Source organism: Rousettus aegyptiacus, unplaced genomic scaffold (genome assembly GCF_014176215.1).
Source record: "Rousettus aegyptiacus isolate mRouAeg1 unplaced genomic scaffold, mRouAeg1.p scaffold_m13_p_5, whole genome shotgun sequence".
NCBI lineage: Eukaryota > Metazoa > Chordata > Mammalia > Chiroptera > Pteropodidae > Rousettus > Rousettus aegyptiacus.
The window spans coordinates 92,111,835-92,137,453 of record NW_023416308.1 but is presented as its reverse complement, the minus strand read 5'-3'; the positions used below and the strand labels follow the sequence as shown (position 1 = coordinate 92,137,453).

General features: G+C 34.2%; 1 protein-coding gene across 6 annotated transcripts in view; it reads right to left on the bottom strand.

Moving 5' to 3' along the window:
• ANO5 (anoctamin 5) overlaps nt 1-25,619 on the bottom strand; it is an 80,508-nt gene that overhangs the window by 7,384 nt on the left and 47,505 nt on the right. For all 6 annotated transcript variants that reach the window (XM_016138483.2, XM_036220804.1, XM_036220807.1 and 3 more), the window contains 11 exons: nt 19,642-19,776; nt 19,190-19,295; nt 19,027-19,087; nt 15,999-16,150; nt 14,285-14,359; nt 12,462-12,684; nt 10,592-10,761; nt 9,842-9,939; nt 4,506-4,636; nt 2,136-2,341; nt 303-481 (listed from right to left, as the gene is read on the bottom strand). In XM_016138483.2, coding sequence (XP_015993969.2) covers nt 303-481; nt 2,136-2,341; nt 4,506-4,636; nt 9,842-9,939; nt 10,592-10,761; nt 12,462-12,684; nt 14,285-14,359; nt 15,999-16,150; nt 19,027-19,087; nt 19,190-19,295; nt 19,642-19,776 — 1,536 coding nt within the window. The remainder of the gene's footprint in view (nt 1-302; nt 482-2,135; nt 2,342-4,505; nt 4,637-9,841; nt 9,940-10,591; nt 10,762-12,461; nt 12,685-14,284; nt 14,360-15,998; nt 16,151-19,026; nt 19,088-19,189; nt 19,296-19,641; nt 19,777-25,619) is intronic.

Sequence of the window (25,619 nt, the reverse complement as noted above, 5' to 3'; positions counted from 1 at the left end):
GTAGATATTATCACTTGAGATTAAGGGGCATTTATTGGTGCGAAATCTTTCAAATAAATTTAGGAAATAAAAAGTAATTTGAAATTGACATTATCTTTACCCATAATATTCTCTTACTTTGGGACATTCTACTTTTTCCAATTCAGAATCATGCAATGTGTGAATTCTAGAATTGACATACTTTATTTATCTAGAATTTTTACCACCCCAAGTAAATCCTTTACATTGCAAAGCATGGTGGAAATAGAAAACGTAAGGAATACATTTAAAGAACAAAATTAAAACTTAAGAAAAGAGGAAACCTGCAAGTGGCGAAGTCTCGTTTTTCCGAAGGTGCAGTGTGGTTTGGAAAATCAGCTATCAGGAATACTGACAAACTGTTATTTACATATCCTTTCATAGGCTTAACAGCATTTGTTGAGTAGGCATAGTAGTAAACTAAACGGGGAACGATGTCGGATGTAAAAGCAACAATAAAAGCCTAAAGGACAAAGCAAGAGACAGATCATGAGCTAACGATCTAGCTTTCGAAATGTCCTATTTGTACATCTCTCAGTTCCACGCGCCATGTGGATGAAAAATGAATAAAATGCTGTTACAAATCATGTTAATACATGAATCTTTGGCCTAAAACATGGAGTAGTTCATTTATAGTACATGACTAGTATTCTGAGATTTCATAACTAGAAAGTGACTAAGTTGAAAATTGAACCTAAGTGCCTCTGTCTCCAAAAATCATGCTCTTTCCACTATGCCTTTCTATTTCTTACACTTCTTATTGTTCCATAGCATAGTTCTACTGTCCTTAACCAAATTCACTTGCCTGGACCAATCCCATAAGTTAGGACAGTGTGAGTGTGAGTGTGTGTGTATGTGCGTGAGTGTGTGTAGGAGGTTGGTGGGAAGGGAATGAGAGATAGAAGACCATGAGCTGGTAAATTTGTCACAGTGCAGTACAATTAATTTCAGTATTTGATTTAATAGAGATGGTACTTCCCCATCTTTTCCTAAGCTATAAATAACATAAACAACATGTTTCCTTGAGGCTAGATAAGTCAATTTAAACCTATCTGGCTTTGCCATCTATGTTTTTAGTGGCAGATTTTTAAAAACTTTAATATGACTTCTATAGGTACTGGTCCATTTAGGTTTTCTATCAATAAATTTGACAGTTTTTCTTTTCTAAAAAAGTGACAACTTCAAATATATTTTAAAATTTATTGACATAAATATGTACATAGCAGTCTGTCAATTTTCTCATCTGTACCTTGTAACATTTTTCTTGTTTGATATTTTCAGAGTTTGTTTATGTTAATTTTCTTTTCGGTAAGTCAAGTTTTGATTTACTAAGCAACTATATTGGCTTTTCTTTGTTTTTAAATTTTATTATTCCTCATTATATCTTTATTAATTCTCTTACTACTTTCTATTACTTCTGCATTTTCCCTTAGTTTTAAGTTACATGCTGAGCTCATGTTTTCCAGCCTTCTTTCTTAATAATAAGAGCATTTGTTGTTATAAATTTCCTGTACCTGTGATTTTAGCTGATTCCTATAGTGTTTCATTTTAATAATGTACTCTATAATTTCAATTTTGTTTCCTCTTTACATAACAAAGTGAATTTAGAAGAGTGATTTTTAAGTGGCTATTTGTTCTTTTTGACTATCTTATTATCAACTTTACATACTATTACTGTAGGTGAATATGCATTGTAAAATTTCTGTTTTAGAAAATTTAGTGTTATTTTCATTTCTCAGTAAGTGCTCTATAGGGATAACATAAATGTTGTGTATTCTCTGTAGCATACAACTTTACATATAACCAAGTTTTAATTGTATTATGCAAATCCTTTGTACCATAACTTGTTTCCTGTCTGCTTTGTCACATGCTACGAAATTGTATCATGGAATTTCTATGAGAGTGATTTTAGTTTTCTTTGTATTTCTAAGAGTTTACATATCACAGATTTCTCTATGTTGTTTAGTGCATAAAAGTTGAGGGATGTTTTATCCTTATAGACTGTCGTCATGATGAAATCAATGTAAGTAAAGGTTGAGTTAAGCACTATTCACATCCCCCCTTTCTCAAGAAAACAAAATAAAATACAGTCATCCCACTGAAACAGGTCCACTTACATTAGTTGCAACAGAAAGGACAGCCATTCCATTAAGAATGTCTTGCCAAACACCTATGCTATGGGCTTTAGCGGCTACAGGTCTCCTGTACTGCGTAGTAAGTTTCCAGGCATCCACTCGAATCTCTATAATATTATTCAAGAGAGCAAGAAGAGGAGCCAACGGAAAAGAGGCCACAAATAATGTAACAAATCCAAATTGGGTAACTGTAGGGAAAAGAAGAAAAATTCGTGAATTCATTATTGTGGAGAGAAAAATGGAGAACACTCTGCCTAACTCCTGCCACTTCCTTCATTTTGGCAGGATCTATACCAGCAAAACATTCCAGGCCTCTTTCCATCTGCCCACTTTCTCCTCCCCATAAGAAGCATAGTGACTTATCTGCTTACTAGAATAGGAAAGAGAAACAGGGTATGTATAGCTCAGTTCTGCCCTTACTGTTTCTTTTGATATCTGTTGTCTAAGTATCTACTCTTGTTAGATAAGATAGTCTTAAAAAATAGTCTTTTATTATAGGCTATGTTTAGGTATATGGTTCTCTACCCTTTCCCGTGGTATTGCTGTATTTGTAATCAAGTTTTTCTACCTTGCTTAACTATCTACCTTTTGAGATCATGAAATATTACTGATTCATTTGTGTGTTTCCAATGGCCATCACGTGCTGGATATATAAAAGTATTTAACTACAAGCCTATGAATGAATGCATTATTTAAGATTTGAAAAAGCTAACAGATAAAAAGAAAGTGCAAAACAAGATATTCAGAATAACTGGAAAATGAATCATCTAAAGCCTCAGAAATATAAATAAATTACATGCGGGCAAAAGAAAGATACATTTTCTGAAACACAATATTTGTTAAGGTCCTGATCCTCTGTACTAACTTGACATCTTCCTAAATAAGTTTTATTCTCTTTCCTCATTAAGACTTAACATCTGTGTAAGCTAGCTTCTCTCCCCATTTTTATTCTTTTGTTTCTGATTATGCTTGGGATAGAAGAATCCATGCAACTAGCAGTCTGGGGTTCCCACATGACTGAAGAAAAATAATAAGATATACGTGAATGGCTTTCCACTGAAAGAAGAAAGAATCTTCCCCTGGTCCTTTATTGTTAGATGAATCTTGAGTGTTTCTGGATATCAGCTTTTCTCATAAAAATCAGCCTATTATATACTAAGCCAAGTGAACAAATTACCTCCTTTCTTCCCTTCTTTACTGAGCCAAGAGATAAAAAATTCAGAGGAGATATGTAGAAACAGCTTGAATTTTCCAGGTTCAAATTCTAGTTCTTTATTTACCAAAAAACTTTGTGTCCCATGGCAAATTAACCTATCCTCGTTTCAGTATCCTCTAAAATAAAATGCAGTGAATAATGACTAGTTTATAGAATGTTTCAGGATTAGAGATAATGTATGTAAAACACCCAGAATAAATTAATTTAGGTATGCTTTAATAAATGGTAATCTTACAAAAACTTGATTTCATCTTTTAATTGCATTGATAATGTCTGATTCACTTATGTATCTTCATTTGACACTTACACAATTAATTAAAAGTTATAGCCTTATCACCCTATAAATCAAAGACTACCTAATTTTACAGCCAGTTATATAGACTTTTTTCTATTTGTCTTAAATTTACCTATTTCAATTCAGGTATCATATGTATGTATTACAGTGGAGAATCAGTAACAATTTCAGGTCATCCCTTTCATTCCACTGTGACTGTATAGGCCTTAATAATAAGTTAAGAAACTGTCCTCCTAATTCCACCAAAGAAGAGAGAATGTCACAGAAAGGAAACACTCTGAGTAAACTACACAATCAGTACTCATCATTCTCTCGCCTAAAAGTTCACCTCAAGATCTTTTCTTTGTTCTTTAGAATATTTTATTCATTTATTGGGTTCAGTTTGAGTTTCCCTTAAATAACTGCTTTTAACCTTTTTTTCAGCCTGAAACAATGGATGTACACTAAAAGTATGCCAGACTCTGAAAATGTTTTTCAACTTATTCTCTCTCTGAGCTGTTACTAAGGCAAACAGAAAGGTGAAATAGCTACATAAGCTAATTTGAGACAGGTTTTAAAAAGTGATTCTTACTTTTACTTGGTTCAACAATATTAATATTCAATTTATAGGAAAAGTATCTCTAAGGTTGGTGTTTTGAAACTAAACTTCATTGCATAGTCTATTTGGTGGATGATGTAAATATTGAACTGATCTTTTCTATATCCTTCCCTCTATCTCTCACTCACCATCCAATGATTTATTGAACACCTACTACGTGCAAGGAAGAAATACTAAGAGCTGAAAAAACACTTATTTTTCTCAGTCTGACTTTATCATTCAAGACAAGTGATTGAAAATTACCTGTTTCTAAGTATTCATAGAATAGCCCAAGAGATCCAAAAGTTTCAAGGTCATGATCCTGTTCCCATCGACTGTATAACTTTTCAGAATTGGTCCGAGCTTTTCGGCGTCTCCACCAATTCAGAACCAAGCTGTTGGAAGTGATAAAATTAAGCACATGAAAGAGTTAAAAAAAGGTAGCATCACAGAATCAGAGTGTTAGATCTAGAAGCTGGCTGTAAGAGGGGTTAAATAACTTAAGATCACAGAGTAAGTAGAAACATGGCTACAGCTAAAGTCCAGATTAAAATCTAATGTTATTTTCATAACACATGCTGAGGTTGTCTATGGGGTGATGAAGAAAATACCACAACTCTATGGCTTCTGGACCAGATGGGGGAGTAGATAAATGCTGTGCTTACTTCCTCCCAGATCACATCAAAATTACAACTAAACTACAGAACAATCATCATTGAGAAGTGCCTAAAGTCTAGCCGAACATAAGTCCTAAGGATATACAGAAGCCATGTTAAGACTGGTAGGAGATGTGGACTAGGCTGGTCTTACACCATGTATGGTGGTTAAAAATCAGGAGGAATATCTCAGATTTAGAGGTCTTTCCTGAGGAAAAAGAAGTTCTAGTGCCACACCAGGCTCCGAAGTTCAGGGTTCTAGTGCAAGTAAGAGAAGTCTCCATAACCTCTGCCTGTGAAAGTCAGTGGAAATTGTGGCTGAGTAAGACAGAGGGCTGCTGGAGTCCCAGGTGTGCCTCTTAAAAGGCATAGCAATGAACTTATGCTGACAGACTCACTGGTTTTGAGCTCCAGAGCTGGGGCAGCAGCTTGAAAAGTGCCAGGGACATAAGGGGAGGAAGTGAATTGTCTGGCATCAGGGCAAAGGCTGGAGGGGCAGCTTTCTCCTGGACAGAAGTGCTGGTAGAAACCATTGCTTCTTTGTTGAGTCTTCCCCCAACCTAACCTACAAATGCCAGCAGGCACCATATCTGAGTCTCCATCAACATGGCTAACACAGTTCGTCTCCCCTTCTCCCCTTGGTGATACCCTGAGACCCCACCTCACTCAAGTTGTAGGATCACCCCAAGCTACTTCCAGTGGCTTTTCCGTACAAACAGCCTGTCTTGGCTTATGATGAGGACTTTCTCCAAAAATCTCTCAAAAATTCACAAACCCCAAACAAGCAGCATCTAGCCTTGGTGAGCCCTGTACCTCTTGCTAAACAGCCCCAAACCTGGCACAAGCAGCAGCCAGACTCAGTTTGCAGTTTAGCATCTTCCAGGCACCTCCAATCCCCAGCACAAGTGGCAACCATCTGAAGATCACTTTGTAGCTCATAGCAAGTGGTCCCAGGCAGGATACAGGCTAATCTTGAATTGCAAGAGAGCCACTCCCAAAAAGACCCCAAACTAACAAACCCAGTGGCCAGCTACAGACAACACCAGAGCACCACCCAACCACTTCCACAAATGACACACCCAAAGAGCAAATTTAGCAGGCAATGCGGCTCTGCTAAGGCAAACCTTGCTCCACAGGGTCAGCCCCTGAACAGCATCTCCTCCACTATAGTCACTGCCAGTCCTCGAGACCAATCAGTCTGAGGCTCAATCCCTCCCATCGATTTGCCAATAGTAATCAAGACTCAACTACTACAGGAGGGTACACACAACACACACGAGTGACACACCTGGAGCACCCGACTCAAATGACCAGAAAGACTGTTCTGCTGGGCCCCACACAACACCTACTATATAAGGCCATTCTACCAAGCCGGGGAGACATAGTAGCTCTACCTGATATAAGGAAAGAAATACAGGGAGGCAGCCAACATGAGGAGACAAAGAAACACATCCCACATAAAATAACAGAACTAATTTAATAGAGAAAGATAATGTTAAAATGTTTTTAAAAATAAAAAGTAAGTATATGAGAATATCCTTTTGATTTTGGAGTAGGGAAGGATTTGTTAAGATAAAAAATGTGAACCCATAAAGAAAATATTAATCAATTCTAATGTAGTAAAACTATATTGTCCATCTACAGTAGTGGTTCCCAACTGGGAGTGATTTAGCCCACAAGGGTACATTTGCAGTATCTGGAAACATGTTTGACTGTCACACTGGGGAGAAGGTGGGCTACTGGCTTCTAGTGGGTAGACACCAAGGATATTGCTCAATACCCTACAGTGCAAAGGATAGCCCCTCCCACAAAAGAGTTATCTGGCTCAAAATTTTAATAGTGCTGAAGTTGAGAAACTGTGATTTAAAGACTATTACAGAATAAAAAGACAAAAGTTATTTTGGGATAAAATATTTGCAACACATGTAACCAAACGAACAAACAAGAACATGATGACCTGAAGTTACAAACTATTCCTACAAATCACTTAGAAAAAGATAAGACAAGTAGAAAAATGGTTAATCAATACAAACAAGCATTTCATTGAAGAGGAAACACATATAGCCAAAAAATGCTCATTAATATTATTAATCAGGGAAATGCAAAATAAGACCAAAATGAGATACCATTCACACCTTCCACATTGGCAAAAATTAACAAATAAGACAATATAAGTACTGTAGCAAATGTGTATTAAGAAGAACGCTTGTGTACTGTATATCCAAACTGAAACACCAAGAGATATAAGAATGTTGAAAAGGAAACAGAACACCTGAGAATTTTGAGACAATATCAAAGAGATGGACATATGGAAATGAAGTCAAAATGTAAAGGAGACCAGCCAGTTAAAGAAAGAGAAGGGTTTCCATTTGCCCTATTCCAATTACAAAGTCCTTCATTCCCATATAGTAACCATTATCTTGAATTTTATAATAATCACTTCCATACATTCTTAAAAATTGTTTCTCATCATGATTTGCTTTGAACTGATTTTTGAATGATGTATAAGATTTACATTGAGTTTCATTATTTTGCATATGGACATCCAATTGTTCTAGCTCCAGTTGTTGAAAAGACTGTTCTTTCTTCAATGAATTCTTTTTGTCCCTCTGTCAAAAATAAAATGGCCATATTTTTGTAGATTTACTTCTGCAATCTTTACTTTGTTCCACTGATCTCTCTCTATATCTCTCCCTTCATCAATCCCATTGTCTTAATATAGTTTTACAGTAAATTTCAAAATTGAGTAGTGTAATTTCTCCATGTTTATTATTCTTTATAAAAATTGTTTTGGCTATTCTAGTCCCTTTCTATATCAATTGTATAATCTGCTAAATAAATTGTGTATCTACAAAATCCTACTATTTTTATTGGAATAACAAATCTATATAATCAATTTGGTGGATAATTGAGTCTTCCAATGATGAACATGTTTCTCTTCATTTATACAGATAAAACATTTTTTTTCATCAGAACTTGTAGTTTTCAGTATACGAGTCCCATATATTTTTTAGATTTCTACTAACGTATTTTATTTTCCTGGAGCTAATGATTTCTGTACTGACCAATGTTTCTTGCATCCCACACTTCATTTTTTGTTCTCTTCTTACTCAAGTACATCTTCCATTATCCTTCTAATGAAGGTCTAGTCTATGAATGTAAACTCCTAGTTCTTTTTTTTGTTTAAAATGCCTTAATTTCACATGCACTTTATACGATAATTAAACTGGTTCTAGAAATCTAAGGTGGACAATTATTTTCACTCACAATCTTCAAAATACTGTCTTTTGTATCTAATGTTATTACTGAGAAATCTGTTGACAGTGTAGATGACATTTCTATTTCTTTGGAAAGATTTTAAGATTATCCATTTATCTCTGATGTTCTGTTGCTTCATAATGCATCTTGGTGAATTTATCTTGCTTCATACTCAGAATTCATTTTCATATCTGGAACTCATGCTTTTCTTTGTTTTTGGAAGATTTTCAGTAATTACCTATTCAAAGAATTTTTTCCCCACTCTTTACTCAGTTGTCTTTTTCTGGAGCTACTAGTGAATTAATGTGAAAGCCTATTAATATAGCCTCCTGTTACTAATTTTTTAAATCCCTTTGTTGCTCTGTTGCATTGTACAATGTGGGAATATCTCAGTACTGTTTTATAATTCACGAATTCATTCTTCAATTGTGTTCAGTCTGTACTTGATCCATCTATTGTATTCTTTATGTATACAATAGATGGATCTTATATTCATTTGTTCCTGTTTCATTTGCGTGTTTCTATTTAAATTATTTCCTGGTCATTTTTAATGACAGTATAATCTCCTTTTATGTTTTTAGGCTTTGCTAGAATCTTCTAGCTAGAGTAAGTTTATTTTCTAAAACCTGATTTTGTTTGCAGCTTTGGCAGTATTAAATCTCATCATAAGTTTTGAAATTTTGGTTTGCAGGCTTAATTTTACTCGTTTCTTTCTTTCTTTTCTTTTTTACTTCCTTGTTATTTTCCTCTTTTCCTCTCTGTGCATATTTACTCTCCCTCTTGTTTTTGGTTTAGAGGTTACCTCCACTCTGCCATCCAGATTCTCAATCTAGAGTTAGGACTTAAAATATCAGTTTGAAGTTATTCCTCAAAGGCAATATAGGGATATCAAATACTATCTGAAAGGATAAGTCTATATTCTTTGCCAGTACATGAAATACTGCGGAATACTACGGAACTATGTGTGTGCAGAGGGGAGGTAAGAATGAAAAGGAAAGTGTTTTCAACTTCATTTATGAATAAGGGAGAATAATACAGTCCCTGGCTTCAGATACAGTTAAACTGGTCAATCACTTATGTTAAATAAAGCACTTGTAGCCCACTTTATATGGCAGGTGCGAAACTCTGACACTGTCATTTTCTAAGTAGGAGCCCTACAGGATTATAGGCTTAATATATTTTCTCTTTTTGTCCATGGAAATTTTCATCTTACATTCGAGATCAACTGTCATTTTATTTTTCTCTTTTTCTAATGTATTAATTATTTCTATGCTTTTAGAACAGATATCAATCCCTTCATGTACCAGCATTTCATTCATGACCAATTTTTGTTCCTAGAAGTGTCCATGAAAAATGAGTACTTTCACAGAGTTCAATTTTTTATCTTGGAAATAATATGCAACATGTAGAAAATCTACAGAGGATATAACATTTACATTTCTCAGTGGAATCTTCCCAGGAAAGGGGAATGATTACCTTTCCCTCAACTTGACTCAAGCTACAAAGATGCATATTTAAAAACCTGTATTACCTTAATGAATTCTTGACTGTTGATTAAAGGTAAATTATTTTGTCAACTTAAACATTTGCTACGTAGGCACAATGATAACCGAAAAATTCCATCTAATTACAGAGAAATCTCTCATGGTTACTTAAATCAAGCAAAAACTTTTAAGTCATACGTACGGATAAATGGCTTCTTTCACATTTCCGAAGATCTGCTTCCCAGTCATGATGATGGTCAGCTGGGTTGTCAGTTCTATGAGACAGCCTCCAGGGTCACACTAGTCAGGAGCCGGAAGAGCAGAAAGAAATGAAAGATGAGAGATGGAACTTTTGCAACAAAAGAAATCCCAATTCAGACAGAATCTGAAGTTTTGTGTTGGAATGGCTATTAAAGAATATAAAGGGATATTTATCTCAATTGTTCCCAGTGTGATCACAGACCAGTGCCAGGCTAGCTAGCTCCATTAGGTTCATGTTTGGAATGTGTTAAGAGATTTCTGGATCTCACTCTTAGAAAATTATGCTTCCATATGTTTGGGTTAGGGCTGGAAGTTGTTTTTTTTTTCCATGTGATTTGGATGCAGTCAGGTTTGGAAACCAGTGATCCGGTTAACTTTTACTCATGGTGGAGCCCTTTCTATTATTCATCCTTCAGAGGAAGCCTTCTGGAATATAGAACTTAACTTATTACCTTTCATAGGTCACATTTCACTACCATACAATAAGCATAATATAACTTCTTGCCCAAAAAAGAACTGGAAGAGCTATCAGATGACATGGATTTTAAGGACCAATATTCTTTGTGGACAGAGTCACTGTCAGACTTCTCTTGCAACTTGAAAATATCTGAGTTAGTGCTGGACACAAAACGGTATTTAGTTAACTCTGAGTTATTGAAACCACAAGTCTCACCTCTCAAGAGAATCTTACCTCTTCACTTCTCCACACATTAAACAAATATGTGTATTTTCCAGGATAGCCCACAAACTTTCCTTTAAAGAAAGCTACATAGAAGCAGGATGAGTAAAAATTCACAAACTGAAACAGGAACATTTTCAAGGTCAGGCTGCTTTCATACTCCTGGTAAGTTCGAGGAATTTCTGGTTAAAAAAAAAAAAAAGCCACCAAGGTTTAATAATGCGCCTTCCTGTTTCTCTGTAAATTTTGTAATCTCTGGGACAAATAAATATATAGTCATATTATTCTGAGAGCCTGTTGAAATGCTTGCCAATCTGGTCATAACAGACCCTAATATTAAGTTAACTATAGATCTGTGCTAGGCTTTCTGGAGACTTTGTATTAATCTCACCACTGGAGAAGCCCAGGAAGCAGTTATTATTACATTCAGAGGGGTGAAATACTTGCCTGGAGTCACATAGTCAGAATATGGAATTCACCCCCATTTTAGACTGAAGAGCCTTTTTAAAATTCCCATATGCTATATGATATCTCGTAAATGCATTAGATCTCTCTCTCTCTGCTCTCTCGCATCTGTTTTCAATCCAGTTTTAACAAAGTAAACTTATATCGAGGGCAGAGAATGATTTCCAAGAAAAATTGTGTTTTTCTCTTATAAATTAAATAGTTATGTAAATTTTGAAAACGATGTCATGCAAATGGTGGCAGTAATACCACACATTTTCCCTCTCCTTATTGTGATCTATCATTTAATGAATTCGTCACACTACAATAAAGCATCAGGAGGCATACAAAGGTAAAGAAGTATGTTTTTCTGAGCTGATGATCTCTCAATAGCATGAGCGGATCCAACCAAATCCATGACATCTTCAGCAATACTGTATAATAACATATTCTTCTAGAGATACAGATAACACCTCCATTTTAGTGAAATTTAGTTGCATTCCTACACTACTCCTAAGTGAACACAAGTGATTTTTCTCATTGAAGAAAGCTACTATTTTTTAAGTATTTCACTTTTAGATGTTATCTGCTATATATATATATATATATATATATATATATATATATATATATATATATATATTTTTTTTTTTTTTTTGCTGTTGCTTGCAGAAAGAAAATGAAGTAAAATTAAGAGAAAAGAACTCAAAACTGGAGGATAACATTTGGTGAGAGCTGCCTCCCAGTGCTTCCTCCAGTGTAGCGTGAAAATGTGTTCGTTCTGGTTCCACTGGGGATGCTGTCACTGCACAATGGCAGAGATGGCAGAGGGGAGCTCCTGGGCGGAGCCCTCAGAGGAGAAGCTGAGGCCTTGGGTAGCGTCTCTGATCTATTCCCAGCTGTGCTGTGTGCTACTCTCCCTGACTGAATCTGCCCCTTTACCCTCCCTTGTGGCTTTAGGAGAAATTTTAATATTTTACAAAGAAAATAATCCAGGTTCTAAGACATGGCAATTGAAAAGAGAAGGGCTAAACATTATCTTTATTTGGGAGAAGTTGATTGTTTTATTTTTCTCATGATGGTTTTCAAAACCATATACTTGGTGAAAATCATACACATGACATAAAAAGTATCTGTGTCTTGTGAAAAGTGAAGATTTTACTTAGAATTCAACTAAACACATCAAGGGAAATGAGAATACTCAAAAAGATCTATAGTGTCTTAATTTTTCTTTTTAGTACTTCCTGCTTCCACAATAATGGCCTGAATGTAGCTATTGTGGGATTCTGAAGTATCAGGCTATGGGTCTACCTATAGAGCAAAAGTGCCTTAAAATGTGTTTTAAAAAAATTAACTCCCTGAGGGATGATCCAAAATGGATATAGAACATTGATAGGAGCCCCTTTTCAGAGTCACACTAATAAGTTGGTCAGCTTACCCATTTTTGTAATCCAGGCAGACAGCTTTTCATAAAAAAAATTCAAGCACAAGATGACAATAAAGTTCAAGCATGATCCAGTGAGTGATGTGGTTATCTGAGGAGTGAGGATACTTTTGACATGCTTCAAGGATGTTTCACTTTCCATGAAGCTGGCAAATGTAGCAAAGACTGACAGGCGGTATATAATCACAGCTACCATACACGAAACGACAAGAGCCATCTGGGGAAGGAAAACACAGGTTGGTCATTCTGGTCTCTGCAGCGCTGTGCTGCATACATATCTGAAATACATTAGTCTCTTCAACTCATTATATTACACTTAGCAGCTCTGACATGAAAAGCAAACCAAGTCAGCCTCTCACACCACAGATGGCAGGAAATGAACAGCAGTAAGTTAAAAGGGTTAAAAATAAGGCGTATGGTAGCAGCTGAGTAAGCCTAAAACAGAAAAGTATTCATGGCCCATCCTCAAAGCCCATCCTAGAGCAAGAGTTAAGAAAATTAGCCAGAAAACCAAATCCTGCTTGTGGTTTTCACACGGCTCTTGAATTAGGAATGTTCTTTTTTTTTTTTCCTGAGTTTTTAAAGGTTGTAAAGAAAACCAAAGACAGTTATATGCCAGAGACTGTGGTCCAAAAAGCCTAAAATATATCTGGCGCCTTTACAAAAAATATTTGCCAACCTCTGCTCTAGACTATAGTTAAACATATAGTGTGAAGATCACTTACTTTCCCAAGAAAAATACATTTAAAGATAGTAGTCCATTTCCTCTTAGAATGTTGCCATTAGTGGTCTGACATGCCTGATAGTTTAGACATTTGTAAGATTTGCTAGAAATTTTATACATTTCCCATATTGCAAAAACACAAAGGTATAGGGATGGCTTTATATTAATAAACTGGAATATTTTATTCTGAAAGTTGAGGAACTGAATCAAATTGAATGAATACTAGAAATAAAAGAATAATCTTTCTGGGACCACACTCCAGAATATTTCTCAAGGTGTGTTCCAAATTCATTATTACTTGCTTTATTCTATCCTCTCTCCTCAGCGATTGTTTAATCATCTAAGAAAACATGTATTTAAAATAGAAAATAAGTATTTTAACAAGAAATTTTAAAGATAAATTATGGGACAATATGAATTGATGAGGTTAAATATGGTCCACAATTCCTAATTTTATATACTTCAACTTGATAAACTCTCAAAGGGTAATATTATCTCTTTTCCTAAAATTAAAATCCAACTGTAAGAGGGCACAAATTTGGAAAAGGGAGGGCAGGAAATAGATTGTGATCAAGGACCCTATTAGCTAAAAGGCATGAAGAAAACCTGACTCCCTCACAATGAGGTGTGATACTTAAATTCTTGAAGTAGAAGTAACATTTTCTTGTTTATCTCAGTGAGAGAATAAACCTTAATAGTTTGAGGGGTTTCTTTTCATTTTGTAAATATATTTTAAGTAAAGGTAAAGATAAATTAATAATTTTAGAAAACTAACCAAATAATCTGCAATCAAATTGTTTGTTAAACTGGTGTGGTTTCAAGTTATCACCTAATTAATAGTTGGGAGAAGGGAGGGACAGGCTCTAAGACAAAGCTCCTCTACCCCCCACCCCCAGCTATTTTCCAAGGTTTAATTGCAGAATATCCATGTAAATTACAGCTTATTTTACATAGGAGCTCTACTCAAGATAAAAAAGACTGTGGAGGAAAAGGGAAAAGAAAGGACTCAAGAGCCATTTCAGATACAACTATTGAGATAACGCTAATACGACTGCCTGTCAAAGCAATGGTAATGTTTTTTAAAAATGCTCACCCATAACGTTACCGTGGCTCCTGATACAAAGTACCACGGTATACGACGATGTAGAGGCATGTGAGGTTCCATCTCCTGTAATTTTTAAGAAATCACAGCAAAATTTAAAATCTGCCCTCAAAGTTGGGACTCCAAGAAGTAGTCAGTCACAAAAACCAGTTAAAGTAACAACCTCCCGAAAGGGTCCAGTGCAGCTCATGGAAAGCTACATTTTAGCAATGGTTCCTTCTCTTTAAGTAGAAAGCATCAGGGCTCTTAGATGACATATTTTATACATGGTATGAGATATGGGTACACTACACGCTATTTCCTGTGTGTTGTATTAGAGTGGTATTCAGGGCCTGGTAGACAGGAAACAAAGTCAAAACATGAAGGCAGCTGCTTAAGCAGACATGCTTTAATAATGTTACAATTTCATTCTAGCTCAGTTAAATTGAATTGATTGAATTGAATTGCTCTGTAATTGTTCTGCAGGATAATAAATAGAATGCCTTCTTTATATTTATAAGATTGTCTTGTTCTTCACAATTCAGGGGCCCAGACTTTTTTCCATTTTCATGCTTTTAAAGTTATTAATGGGATATGTTAATTTCATCAGCTAACATTCTTAAGCTACCTAAAGAGGCATTTAGATTTTATCCAAAAGAATACTGTCATATAACAAAAAGATAGATATGGTCAGAAATCTAAATCATACCATTCTATCTAAAATATAAGATTTTACATCTTGTGTATTTTCAGGGCTGAGTAGAAATAGGTAGAGGAAGCTGTCCAAGAAGAGCTCAAGCGAAATCTAGGATGCGTGCATGTGATTATGTGCATGTGTGCATCCAACGTGAATGTTTGTGTGTGTGTGTGCGCGCGCGCATATTAGTGTGTGCACATGTGTGTGTCCATACATGCATGTATGTGTTCCCAATAGAGACTCAAATGTGAGCATCTTCATTGTATTTAACCACTGAAGAAGCCCTGAAAGTAATTAAAAAAAGAAAAACAAAACTCTTGATTTCAAAACCATTAAAGCTAAGTGGATGATTAACAGTGAATCAAAATATATTGTTTTTCAATTAGTTTCAGTACATCTGGTTTTTACTGTCAATAATTTTTGGCAAAGCCTATAGGCCGGCTTTTTCTTTTTATCTCTTGAAATATGAATGGCTCTCTTTGATAGCATCTGGTAGCACAGTGATTACAGATTATAGAAAAGTAGGAACTCTAAGAATATGGTGCCAAGAGTCTGGTGTTTGAGGACAAAGTATCTTTCATTTTCACGTGAAAAAAATGTCAAACTACTCAGTCACAGTATATAGTTGGTTTGCCAGTTAAGACTCTCTAAATACAGACTTCCACCCCTAGACAGCAATGCAATGACCTTTCCATTATAATCTATTAAAAGGGGCTCATTGAATAAAATTTGGTCTAATAAAACAATCATTCATAAGCCCACTATCTTGATATGATACTAATATAATTTTTGCATATTAATTTAGTATCATTTCCATGTATACAAAGCCCACCACATAACGCACTCTTTTCCATTTTTCTTTTATTTCACTTAGTATTAAAATGATGCATTTCATGATATGATGCCTTGGATTTACTTCAAAATAATCTAGTGGCAGGGAGGAGTAGCTGTAATACATCTTTATTTGAGAGGTAACCCAAAGCGGTGTGTCCACTGAGATACGCTGCCCATTTCGGTTTCCCAATCTACCTTAGTCACTGGATTCATTTTCCGGTGTTTACACATAGCTTCAAATTCAGGCCTCAGCTGATGCTGCTGCTGTTCCTCTTCAAAGTCCACCAGGTCCCATTCATATTCCAGTCTGGCTTGTCGCTGTTTCCAAAACTCCAAAAACAATGTGACTATAGGCAAATAAACGTACAGAAACAAGTATAATCAAGAGATGGAGAAATAAAGTGAATGAGAAAATAACTGAGTTTTTCCTCTATTTTTAAATACCAAATTGGTTGCATGATGGTTCTTTTGTCACTATTATGATTGATGATAAAATTATAAAATTATTAATGTTGGCATAATATGTAATGCTAAAATAACTCCTATAAAATTTCTAGTTAATTCCTTAGATAGTAGTCCATGCAAAAAACATTTCAGGTTCATTACTCTCTCTCTTCATTAAAATAATTTTAAGTAATATTTAAACTTAACTTTTTACTAACACTGAATTGCAAAATCAGTCTTTTACTGAAATCATTCAGTCTTCTAGGGAAATCGTTCAAGCAGTTATACCTTAGGGAAATTTAAGAAAAACATAAGAGCCATTCCCCAGCACATTCTCATTCTCTCTCTGTCTCTGTCTCTCTGTATATATGTAATATATGTTCCATGTATTACAGCATTACTTACAATAGTCAAGCCATGGAAACAACCTAGGTGCTCAGCAATGGATAAATGGATAAAGAAAATGTGGTAAACATATGCAATGGAATATTATTCAGCCAATAAAAAAAAGAGAAAATCCTGTCATTTAGTTGTGACAACATGAATGGTCCTTGAGAGTATTATGCTAAGTGAGATAAGTCATAGAGAGAGAGACAAATAATATTTAACCTCAATTATATGTGGGATCTAAAAACAAACCAACAAACTCATAGAAACAGGGTAGAGATTGGTGGTTGATGGGAGTGGGGGAGTAGCGAGGAATGGGTGAAAGTGGTCAAAATGTACAAATGTCCAGTAATACGGTTAATAAGTTCTGGGGATATAATGTATAGCATAGTGACTATAGTTAAAATTACTGTGCTGTATATTTGAAAGTTACTAAGAGTGGACTTTAAATGTACCATCACAAGAATAGAAGGTGGTAGCTTTGAGGTGATGGATAGTAACTAAATTTATTTTAGAAATCATTTTGAAATATGTACATATATCAAATCATTATATTGTATTCCTTAAACTTATAAAATGTTATATGTCAACTATATCTCAATAAAACTGGGGGGAAAGTGAAAGTGACCTAAATATCTAACAATAGAGAACTGGTTAGATAAAGTATGACGAATTCATAAAAACAATTCTATTTAATCATAAATACACACATCCACATATTCACTGCTATGGAAGGAGTCCCGTCATTTATTGTTTGTTGAATAAAAAAGTAGGTTTAAAACTACAATATTGTACCATTTATATAAAATTATATGAATGCACATGTCCATACACAGAGTAAAGAATTATGAAAAATTCTGGCCAAAATAAGAAATTCTACTTCTGGTAATTTTAACATTATTTTCTTTCGTTGCTATATACTACTTGAATTTCCTATGATGGGTATATATTTTAATTACCAACAAGCCAATAAGTTAAAAACAAATAAGCATTTCTTACCCTCCAGTACAAAGTACTTTATTTTCAGGCCTCAATCTCTTGGACTAGTGCTATTCCTTTAACCTAGAATGTTTTCTTCACACTTCCTCTGCCAACTAATCCTTTGATTCAGCTTACTTGTTGATTAGTATTTGTACTAAAACAAATATACTTGCAGTTCTATTTTCACAGAATAGGATTCTCAAAAACCAAAGATAAATCAATTCACTGCTACAACAAACTTTTCTGAAAGAACTAATTGACAATAGCACCTCTTGTAGTGTTGCTGAGTGTTCTGCTCTATGGTTTCTCTATTTATGATGAAATATAAAGTCAGTGTGGTACACTATCTCTCTCAATGGAAGTGATCAAAAAATACTACATTTCTTTTAATTTGTGTACCTATCATTCACTTCAGATTCCAATTAACGATGAGGCAGGATATAGCAGCCACATGATGAAGAGACATTCATACATCAACTTACCAAACTTGGGGTTGCTGAAGAATTGTTACTAAGGTTTCTCTACCTTCTATTCTCTTTGAATCTGGGCTGCTTTCTTTAGACCATAGTAGGCAAGCAGAAGTGACAGAAACCCATAAATCCCTCTGCTTCACATATACACCAAGAAATTATGTTGTGTTTTGGCTGGATCAAGCTAATGTTGTCCCTTGCCCAGTTTTTAAATGCACATATTTGTGTTTGTTAAAGACTTTTTTTTTTTAACTGGAAAAGAAAAAAAGCCTAATTTTTCCAGAGTCCCCTAAATTCTGGAACATGTTTTAAAAGTCCTTAGGCCTCTGCTTGCTGAGTTACTTTTATAGAAAATATTTACCTCATTGATGGTAGGGAGAACTTCTTAACACCTCTACTTCCTATGTGAAATGAAAAATATGAAATACTATAACATTTCCCAAATTAAGGGCAATTCTACTTTATATGGAAGATTTTTATCAAATGGAACTGGAAGCTAGAACTAGAATTAGCCACAGGGAACTCAGACTCAAACACTGATTTATTAGCCCTCAATAATTTATTTTGATTCTTACTCCAGTTTGCATTCATGACTCAATATCCTCTAGCCACCGAATAATTATATATATTCCGTCCTGAATTAACTATTTATTGAGACTGTTTTTTAACCATGGGGCTGAGAGACAGTATGAGCTGAATACATATGAAGTTTCAAAAACTATATTTTCTCTCAGAGAAATGAGCAGATGATTAATGGGGGCCTTTCTTGGGCCAAGGACTAAAGAACATTGAAGTGGGGTCTATCGGTGTACTAATCTAGCAAGGACACAAAGATCTGAAATCACCTTTGGTATGTAAGGTATACCATCTATATGTTATACAGATGAGTCATATAACATGTTATATGGAGAAAGTTGTTTTTTATGTGACTATTTACTCACCCCAAATTCCCATGAATATTGCAAAGAACACTGTTGACTCATTATCAAATAAATGGGAGACCTGTATAAAACAAGAATAACATCACAAATAGTATTAGTTTCAAATACAATACAAAAGGAGGAAAATTACAAGTCTTTTCAACATCCCCAAATACATACATACCTTTGAAGCCAAACATGTACTATTTAGTCTCCAATAATCACACACTTGATCACAGAGTGGGCACATGATAATCTGGCCTCCAATATCGGGGTCACAGATTTCAATGCTGCAGAGTGAACAGCAAAGCTATTTTTAACGTGATGCACGTTTCAGTGAAATTCCAAAGCTGTTCTTATCAGAACAAAGCAATTTCTGCAGTAGGTCAAGTCATGCTTTGAGGAACTGGATCTTTAGAACTAATCATTAAATAGAGATTTTTTATAAAGCACCGGGTTAGGGGCAGCTGCTTGGGTCTTTTTCAGATATATCAATTATCTGAAACATTTTTTTTTGGAAAATTACTGCCATAAAGAAACATTCTGAAACAAATGCCAGGGAATTAATAATACCAGTTTCAGTTAGTATAAGATCAAGACAGTTGCTCTATTTATAGGTAACTCAATTGAACTTACCTGCTTGAGCTACCACCCATTGATAATAAGCCATAAATAAAACAAGCTAAGCCAACTACAGCTGCAAAGGACAGCATTTCTGTGTAAAATCCGAGGAAGACAAAATAGATGCCAATTTTTTCTCCATAATAATTCCTATAAAAGAGAATAAAAACAAGAGTCAGAGGTTGGAAGAATAATTCAAGTACAAACAGCCTTGTTTTGTATTCAGACAAGCCTGTATGCTAATTTTGGCTCCACTGCTTTCTAGCTATATAATTTGGTGAAGGTACTAAACCCTCTAAGCTTTAGTTTCCACATTATAAAATGTAGGCTGATGCTTATCCACAGAGTTGGTGTAAGGATTAAAAGAGATAACACTTCTAAGAAGGACCTCTGTGTCCATAATGGAGCTTGAGATAATCACGTTAAGCGAAATAAGTCAGGAAAAGTTAAAAACTACATGGTATTACTCATATGTGGGATGTAAAACTGTTGTTTTTAAACCCAGCACCCCTTAAAGAATCCCTCAAGGAACCAGGGAAGATAGCAGTACTCTTCTTCAGAAAACCACATATTTGTATGTTTGTTCATTTGTTTGTTTTAAATCAGCTTAATCCTTTTCCTTACTCATAGAGAGCGCAGCTCACCAAATCTGTAAAGCCTTTCCATAGTTTCCTAGGCAGATAGATCGGATCCCTTTTTGGTACTAATAGCACGCTACATATAAATAAATCATTGACAGCACAAAATGTTAAACTGTAATTTCAAAAAGGCGACTCTGAACATGAAGGGTATAAGCTTAATCTCCTAACGAGATTTTAAAACACTTTTCTCATATTCAGTATTAATTTCATGGAATCGCTCATTCAGTTTTCAAAATTTTCAATCTTTTCTAACAAACAAGCATCTTCCTGCTTGTACCACCTTCCATTCTTTCCAGTGATATTTTTACACTGTTGTTTTTCTTTGTTCTGCTCTTCACTATAAACTTGAAATTAAATTATAATCATATTCCTTTGTTAATTTGCCATTAACAACTTCCTGAGGTTCATTCACACATAGGATGAACTTGCTCTTTCTCCTTTTTGCTGAAAAACATAGCAATCACTATAATACTATATAACATCAAAATTTTTAAAAAAGAGGAAAGAAAATTTGGTTTTGTGGGATTTATTATCCACCATGTCTATTTCCATTTGATGTTTTAAAAATTAAAGGAGGTAAAACAATATTATCACTATAGATTTAACCTAAAAATTCTTCAGGAATTCATAAAGAAACTGACTATTTCAACATTATTTTAAAAGAATTACATTTTTCCCCCTTTCAAATAGCAAGAATCTTATTTCTTGAGAATTAAAAAAAAAAGTCCTGAAGAACTCCAGATCTTTAATTAGTATTATAAAGATTTTCAAAAACAGAAATTCTGAGGTAACTATTTATTATATATAAAATTACAGAAACTATTTTACTAAACTTGGACTTGAGGGGCTTAACAATAACCAGTTAACAACTAAACTATCCCTTAGGAGTGCAAAAAACAAGAGGCATGTCTTAGATTTGCATTATGATAAAAATGTATGTATTGTTAAATTAAGATTGAGATGTTAACCTAAATTCTTATTATTCATAACAAAGAAAATGAGAGAAATCTAATCAAATGAGACACTCTATAAAGACTCAAATGTAAGTAGAACCCTTTTTTTTGAGTATTTTTTTCAAAATTTCACCTTGTGGTTACACCTATGGTATTTCTTAATCTGTCCATTTTACTTACTAGGCTTTCAACTCATCTGTGGCCCTGTATCATCATCTAATATAGCATCTGATAAGTAGAAGGCATTCATTAATATTGGTTATGAGATTTTATGAGAAGGCATTGGTCTAATTTTGTATTCCCAGACTTAGTACTTAGTCTGAGACCCAGAAAATAATCAAAAGAATGATAAAACTGAACTGATACAGACTTGAGGAATAAATGAAGAAATTCAAACATGCGGTCTAAAGAGATTGATTTTCACAGTGAATTCATGAACATCTGAGAAACTTAGCTTAGTTTGCTTGGCATTTTAACGGCACTATTATATTAACTATAAATATATTCTAAATCTCTTCCTACGTACCCCAAGTCATCCTGCCTTTATTTCTTTTCATCCTCCATATCTAATCATCCACTAGGTCCGATAAATCCTATCACAAAAATTGTTTTTTTTCTAATCCATAGTCTCCTCTCTTTCCTGTTACCAGTACCTTGGGCATGATCTTCAATATCTTTTACTGGAAAATTTTAATAGCCTCGTAAGTTCCCTGACTTCGGTCTTACATCAGTTTAAAGTATCTTCCTTGTTTCCAATAGTCATGATTTTCCTTTTTCAAAGGTTTTGTCCTTTCATCTTAGCACTGTCCCTTGAAATTTTGTTTCTGAATAACATTTAGATCTCACCTGCTACTACTCCTACGTGCAGAACTAAAAACACAAGGCTCTTCCTCAGCCCAGTGCTCTACACTTGCTTCCCTGTTGGAGATATTCTTATCTTTTTTACCTAGCTACCTAGTACTTATCTCTCAAAACACAACTTGAGAATTAGCACTATGAAACTTTCCCCGAGGTAGGTATTTTCCCTCTATGCTCTATTCTTTCATGAGTGTCACTCTGCTGTAATTATTATGCATTTGGGTGTCTTCCTGAAAATATATTCATGTGGGGAAACCATGTTCTAATTATCTTTGTAGCTCTAGCTTATTGCCTGATATCTAGTGATGTTTAAAAAATTCTCATAAAAGGAATGTATACATTCTAATTATGCATGTATGGACAATTCCTCTCTTTCTAAGGATATTTTATTTGTGTCAAGTTTTCCCACAAAACCTTTCCTAAAGACCATACAATCGACAAGAAGAAGAAATAAAACCACACCTGATACAGACCTTCAGTCTCATGACAGAGAACACCATCACCATCAATTACCTGCAAGTAATGAAATATACCCAGTTCTAACGGCACCCATCATCTGCTACCACAAACCTGAGGTACAGAGATCAGTGAAGATCCTTAGGAAATTCTAGGGAAAAAAGTGTAAAGCAGGCTGGAGAATTACACAAACACTGACAAAATCGCCCCCGGAAATAAATGGTTGAGATTTGGTTAATTCTCAGTATAAGCTAAAAGGAAGGGATCTGAAAATGAGCAAAACTGGAAGTGACAGTCTCAGAGAAGCATTGTTTCTGATTAAGAATCAGGCATGAAGGGTGGTATTCCTTAAAAATGTGGCCATATGAGAAAGATGAAAATAAGAGGTACAGTTAGGATCCTGTAGAAATGAAAGAAATAGCACATGACGACCACATACCATCATCCATAGAAGAAACCACATAGAATAGGAAAGAACTAACACAAACATGCACTCTAATCTAGAAACAAATAGAAAAAAAGCAAAATTATATTTCCTAAAAAATGGAAATTTGAAACAAATAATTTCAGCTAATGAAAATTCTCCCAAAAGAATGTGATGAATACTGTGATAAAGCACTACAAACAACTAAATGTTGTCAAATAAATAATTAAAACTATAAGAAAACATCAGAAATATAAAAATAAGAAGAGAGTGGAGGTAAACAGAAAAAAAAAATAAAACAAGAGGTGAAATAATTCTAGAAAGAGAGGAAAAAGAGAAATCATATAAGATCATGTCAGAACTGATAATGAAACTATAAGGTACCCAAGAGAGAATAATGGAAAAATTAAGTGAAAATCTAATAATAGAAACTAAAAACAGGAAACCTATCAAAAAAAATAAAAATGACATCGAGAAGTAAAAAGGGTCTCAGAGAAATTGTTTGATATATGACAGGCAAAAAAGACAAAATATACATATAATTGGAGTCCAAAGAAAATAATCAAAACACTGAAAAATAACTAACATTTTAAAACTATAAATCAAGACAACTTTTCAGAAAATAAACAAAAAAACAGAAGCTACACATTGAAAGGATCCACCAGAAACCAGGAAAAACTGACTTAGAAAAATCTACTCCAAGACATAATGTGTTAAAACAATCAGATTTCAAAACAAACAAACAAGCAAACAAAACTCTCAAAGTCCTGTGGCAAAATGACAAAGTGATGTACAAAGGCAAAACAAATTCCTACTTAATGAGGATACACTAGACATTTCCGCTAAGATCAGGAATGAGGAAAGGATACCCACTATCTCCACTATTATTGAACATTGTTTTGGAATTATTAGCCAATGCAGCTGAATGAAAGAAAGTGATTAGAGACATAAGAATTGGTAGAGAATAAAAAATAATACTTAGCATTAAACTTTAAAAAGTTTCATAACCTACACAAAGAAAACTCTACCTAAAAGTAAGCTTGAACAAATACATACCTTTTTCTTGATTATACTATCTCAATATCATCAAAATATCAAGCCCACCTAATTAATTTACAAATTCAATGTGATCCCCATAAAAATACCAACAATCTTTTTAGTAGAGAGCTAGACAAGTTTATACTAAAGTTTATGTGGAAAAAATAGACATGCAGAATGTACAAGAAAACCCTGCAAATAAAAGCTATGATTAGGCATTAGCTCAATTAGAAAGAAGTCACAGTCATTACAACAGCCTGGTACTGGTGCATGAATAGTTAGCTAGATCAACAGAATAGAACAGAAAATCCAGAAATAAACAGCCGCATATAGAAATCTAGTATATGATAAAGGTGGTACCTCAAATCACTGGGGCAACAATTAAACTTTTTAATAAATAGTGCTTGAGCAAGTAGATAAAAGTAGATCTATCTCTCACACGATATGTAAGAATCAATTCCAAGTGGATAAAGCATCTAAACATAAAAAATGAAAACTATGCAAGTAGAAAAAAATGTGGGTGAGTTTCTCTACAATTTGTGCATATGAAAAAGCATTCTGTAACTAAAAATCCAAATGCAATAAAAAAAGGATAAGTTTGACTTAGATTTTTTGTGGCCATTTTTTCTTTAGCATAATGCTTTTAAGATTCGTTCCTTGATGTTATATGTATTAGCAATTTATTTCTTTTTATTTTTGAGAAAAATCCATTGTATGAATGCATGATAATTTATTTATTCATTTACCAGTTGATGGACATTTTGGTTGTTTCCAGTTTTCTATTATTATATTAAGTTAAGCGACTATGAACATTCAAATAATAGTGTTTCAGTGGTCATATGCTACATTTTTCCTGGGTAAGGACTTAGAAGTGGAATTGTTGGGTCATATAAAAAGGGCATATTTAACTTTATAAGAAACTGTCAAATTGTTTTGTAAAGTTTCTATATCATTTGTATTTCTACCAGCAATGTTTGAGGGTCCAAGTTGCATTCCTGTTAGCACTCATCAATCGTTTAGATTTTAGCTATTCTAGAGGGTGTGTGGTAGTTTCTCAATGATATTTTAATATTTATCTAGTGAATAAAGATGTTATGCATCTTTTAATGTATTGGCCTTTAATAAGTATATTTTTTGTGATAATCTTTTGTCCATTTTTAGTTATTTTGTCTTCTTACAGAGTTGTAAGAATTCCTTAAATATTTTGGATAAGAGTCCTTTATTGATATGTGTGTTGCAAGTATATTTTTCGGTTTGTGGTCTGCCTTTTTATTTTTGCAACAGTGTATTTTAAAGTGAAGACATTTTTAATTTTAATGAAGTCAATTGTATCCATTCTTTAAATTTTGCTTTTTTATGTCTTATCTGAAAAGTCCATGCCTAACTCCAGGTCACATTGATTTTTCTCCAATATATTCTTCTAGAAGTTTTGTAGTTTTACTCTTTACACTTAGTTCTCTAATCCATTTAATGTTAGGATAAATTTTTATATAGGACAGGATCAAGATACATGTTTATCCTATGACTATCCATTTGTTCTACCATGGGAAAGGACTATCCTTTCCTTGAATGAGTAAACAGACACCTTTATTGGAAATCAATTGACCATGAACATGTAGACTA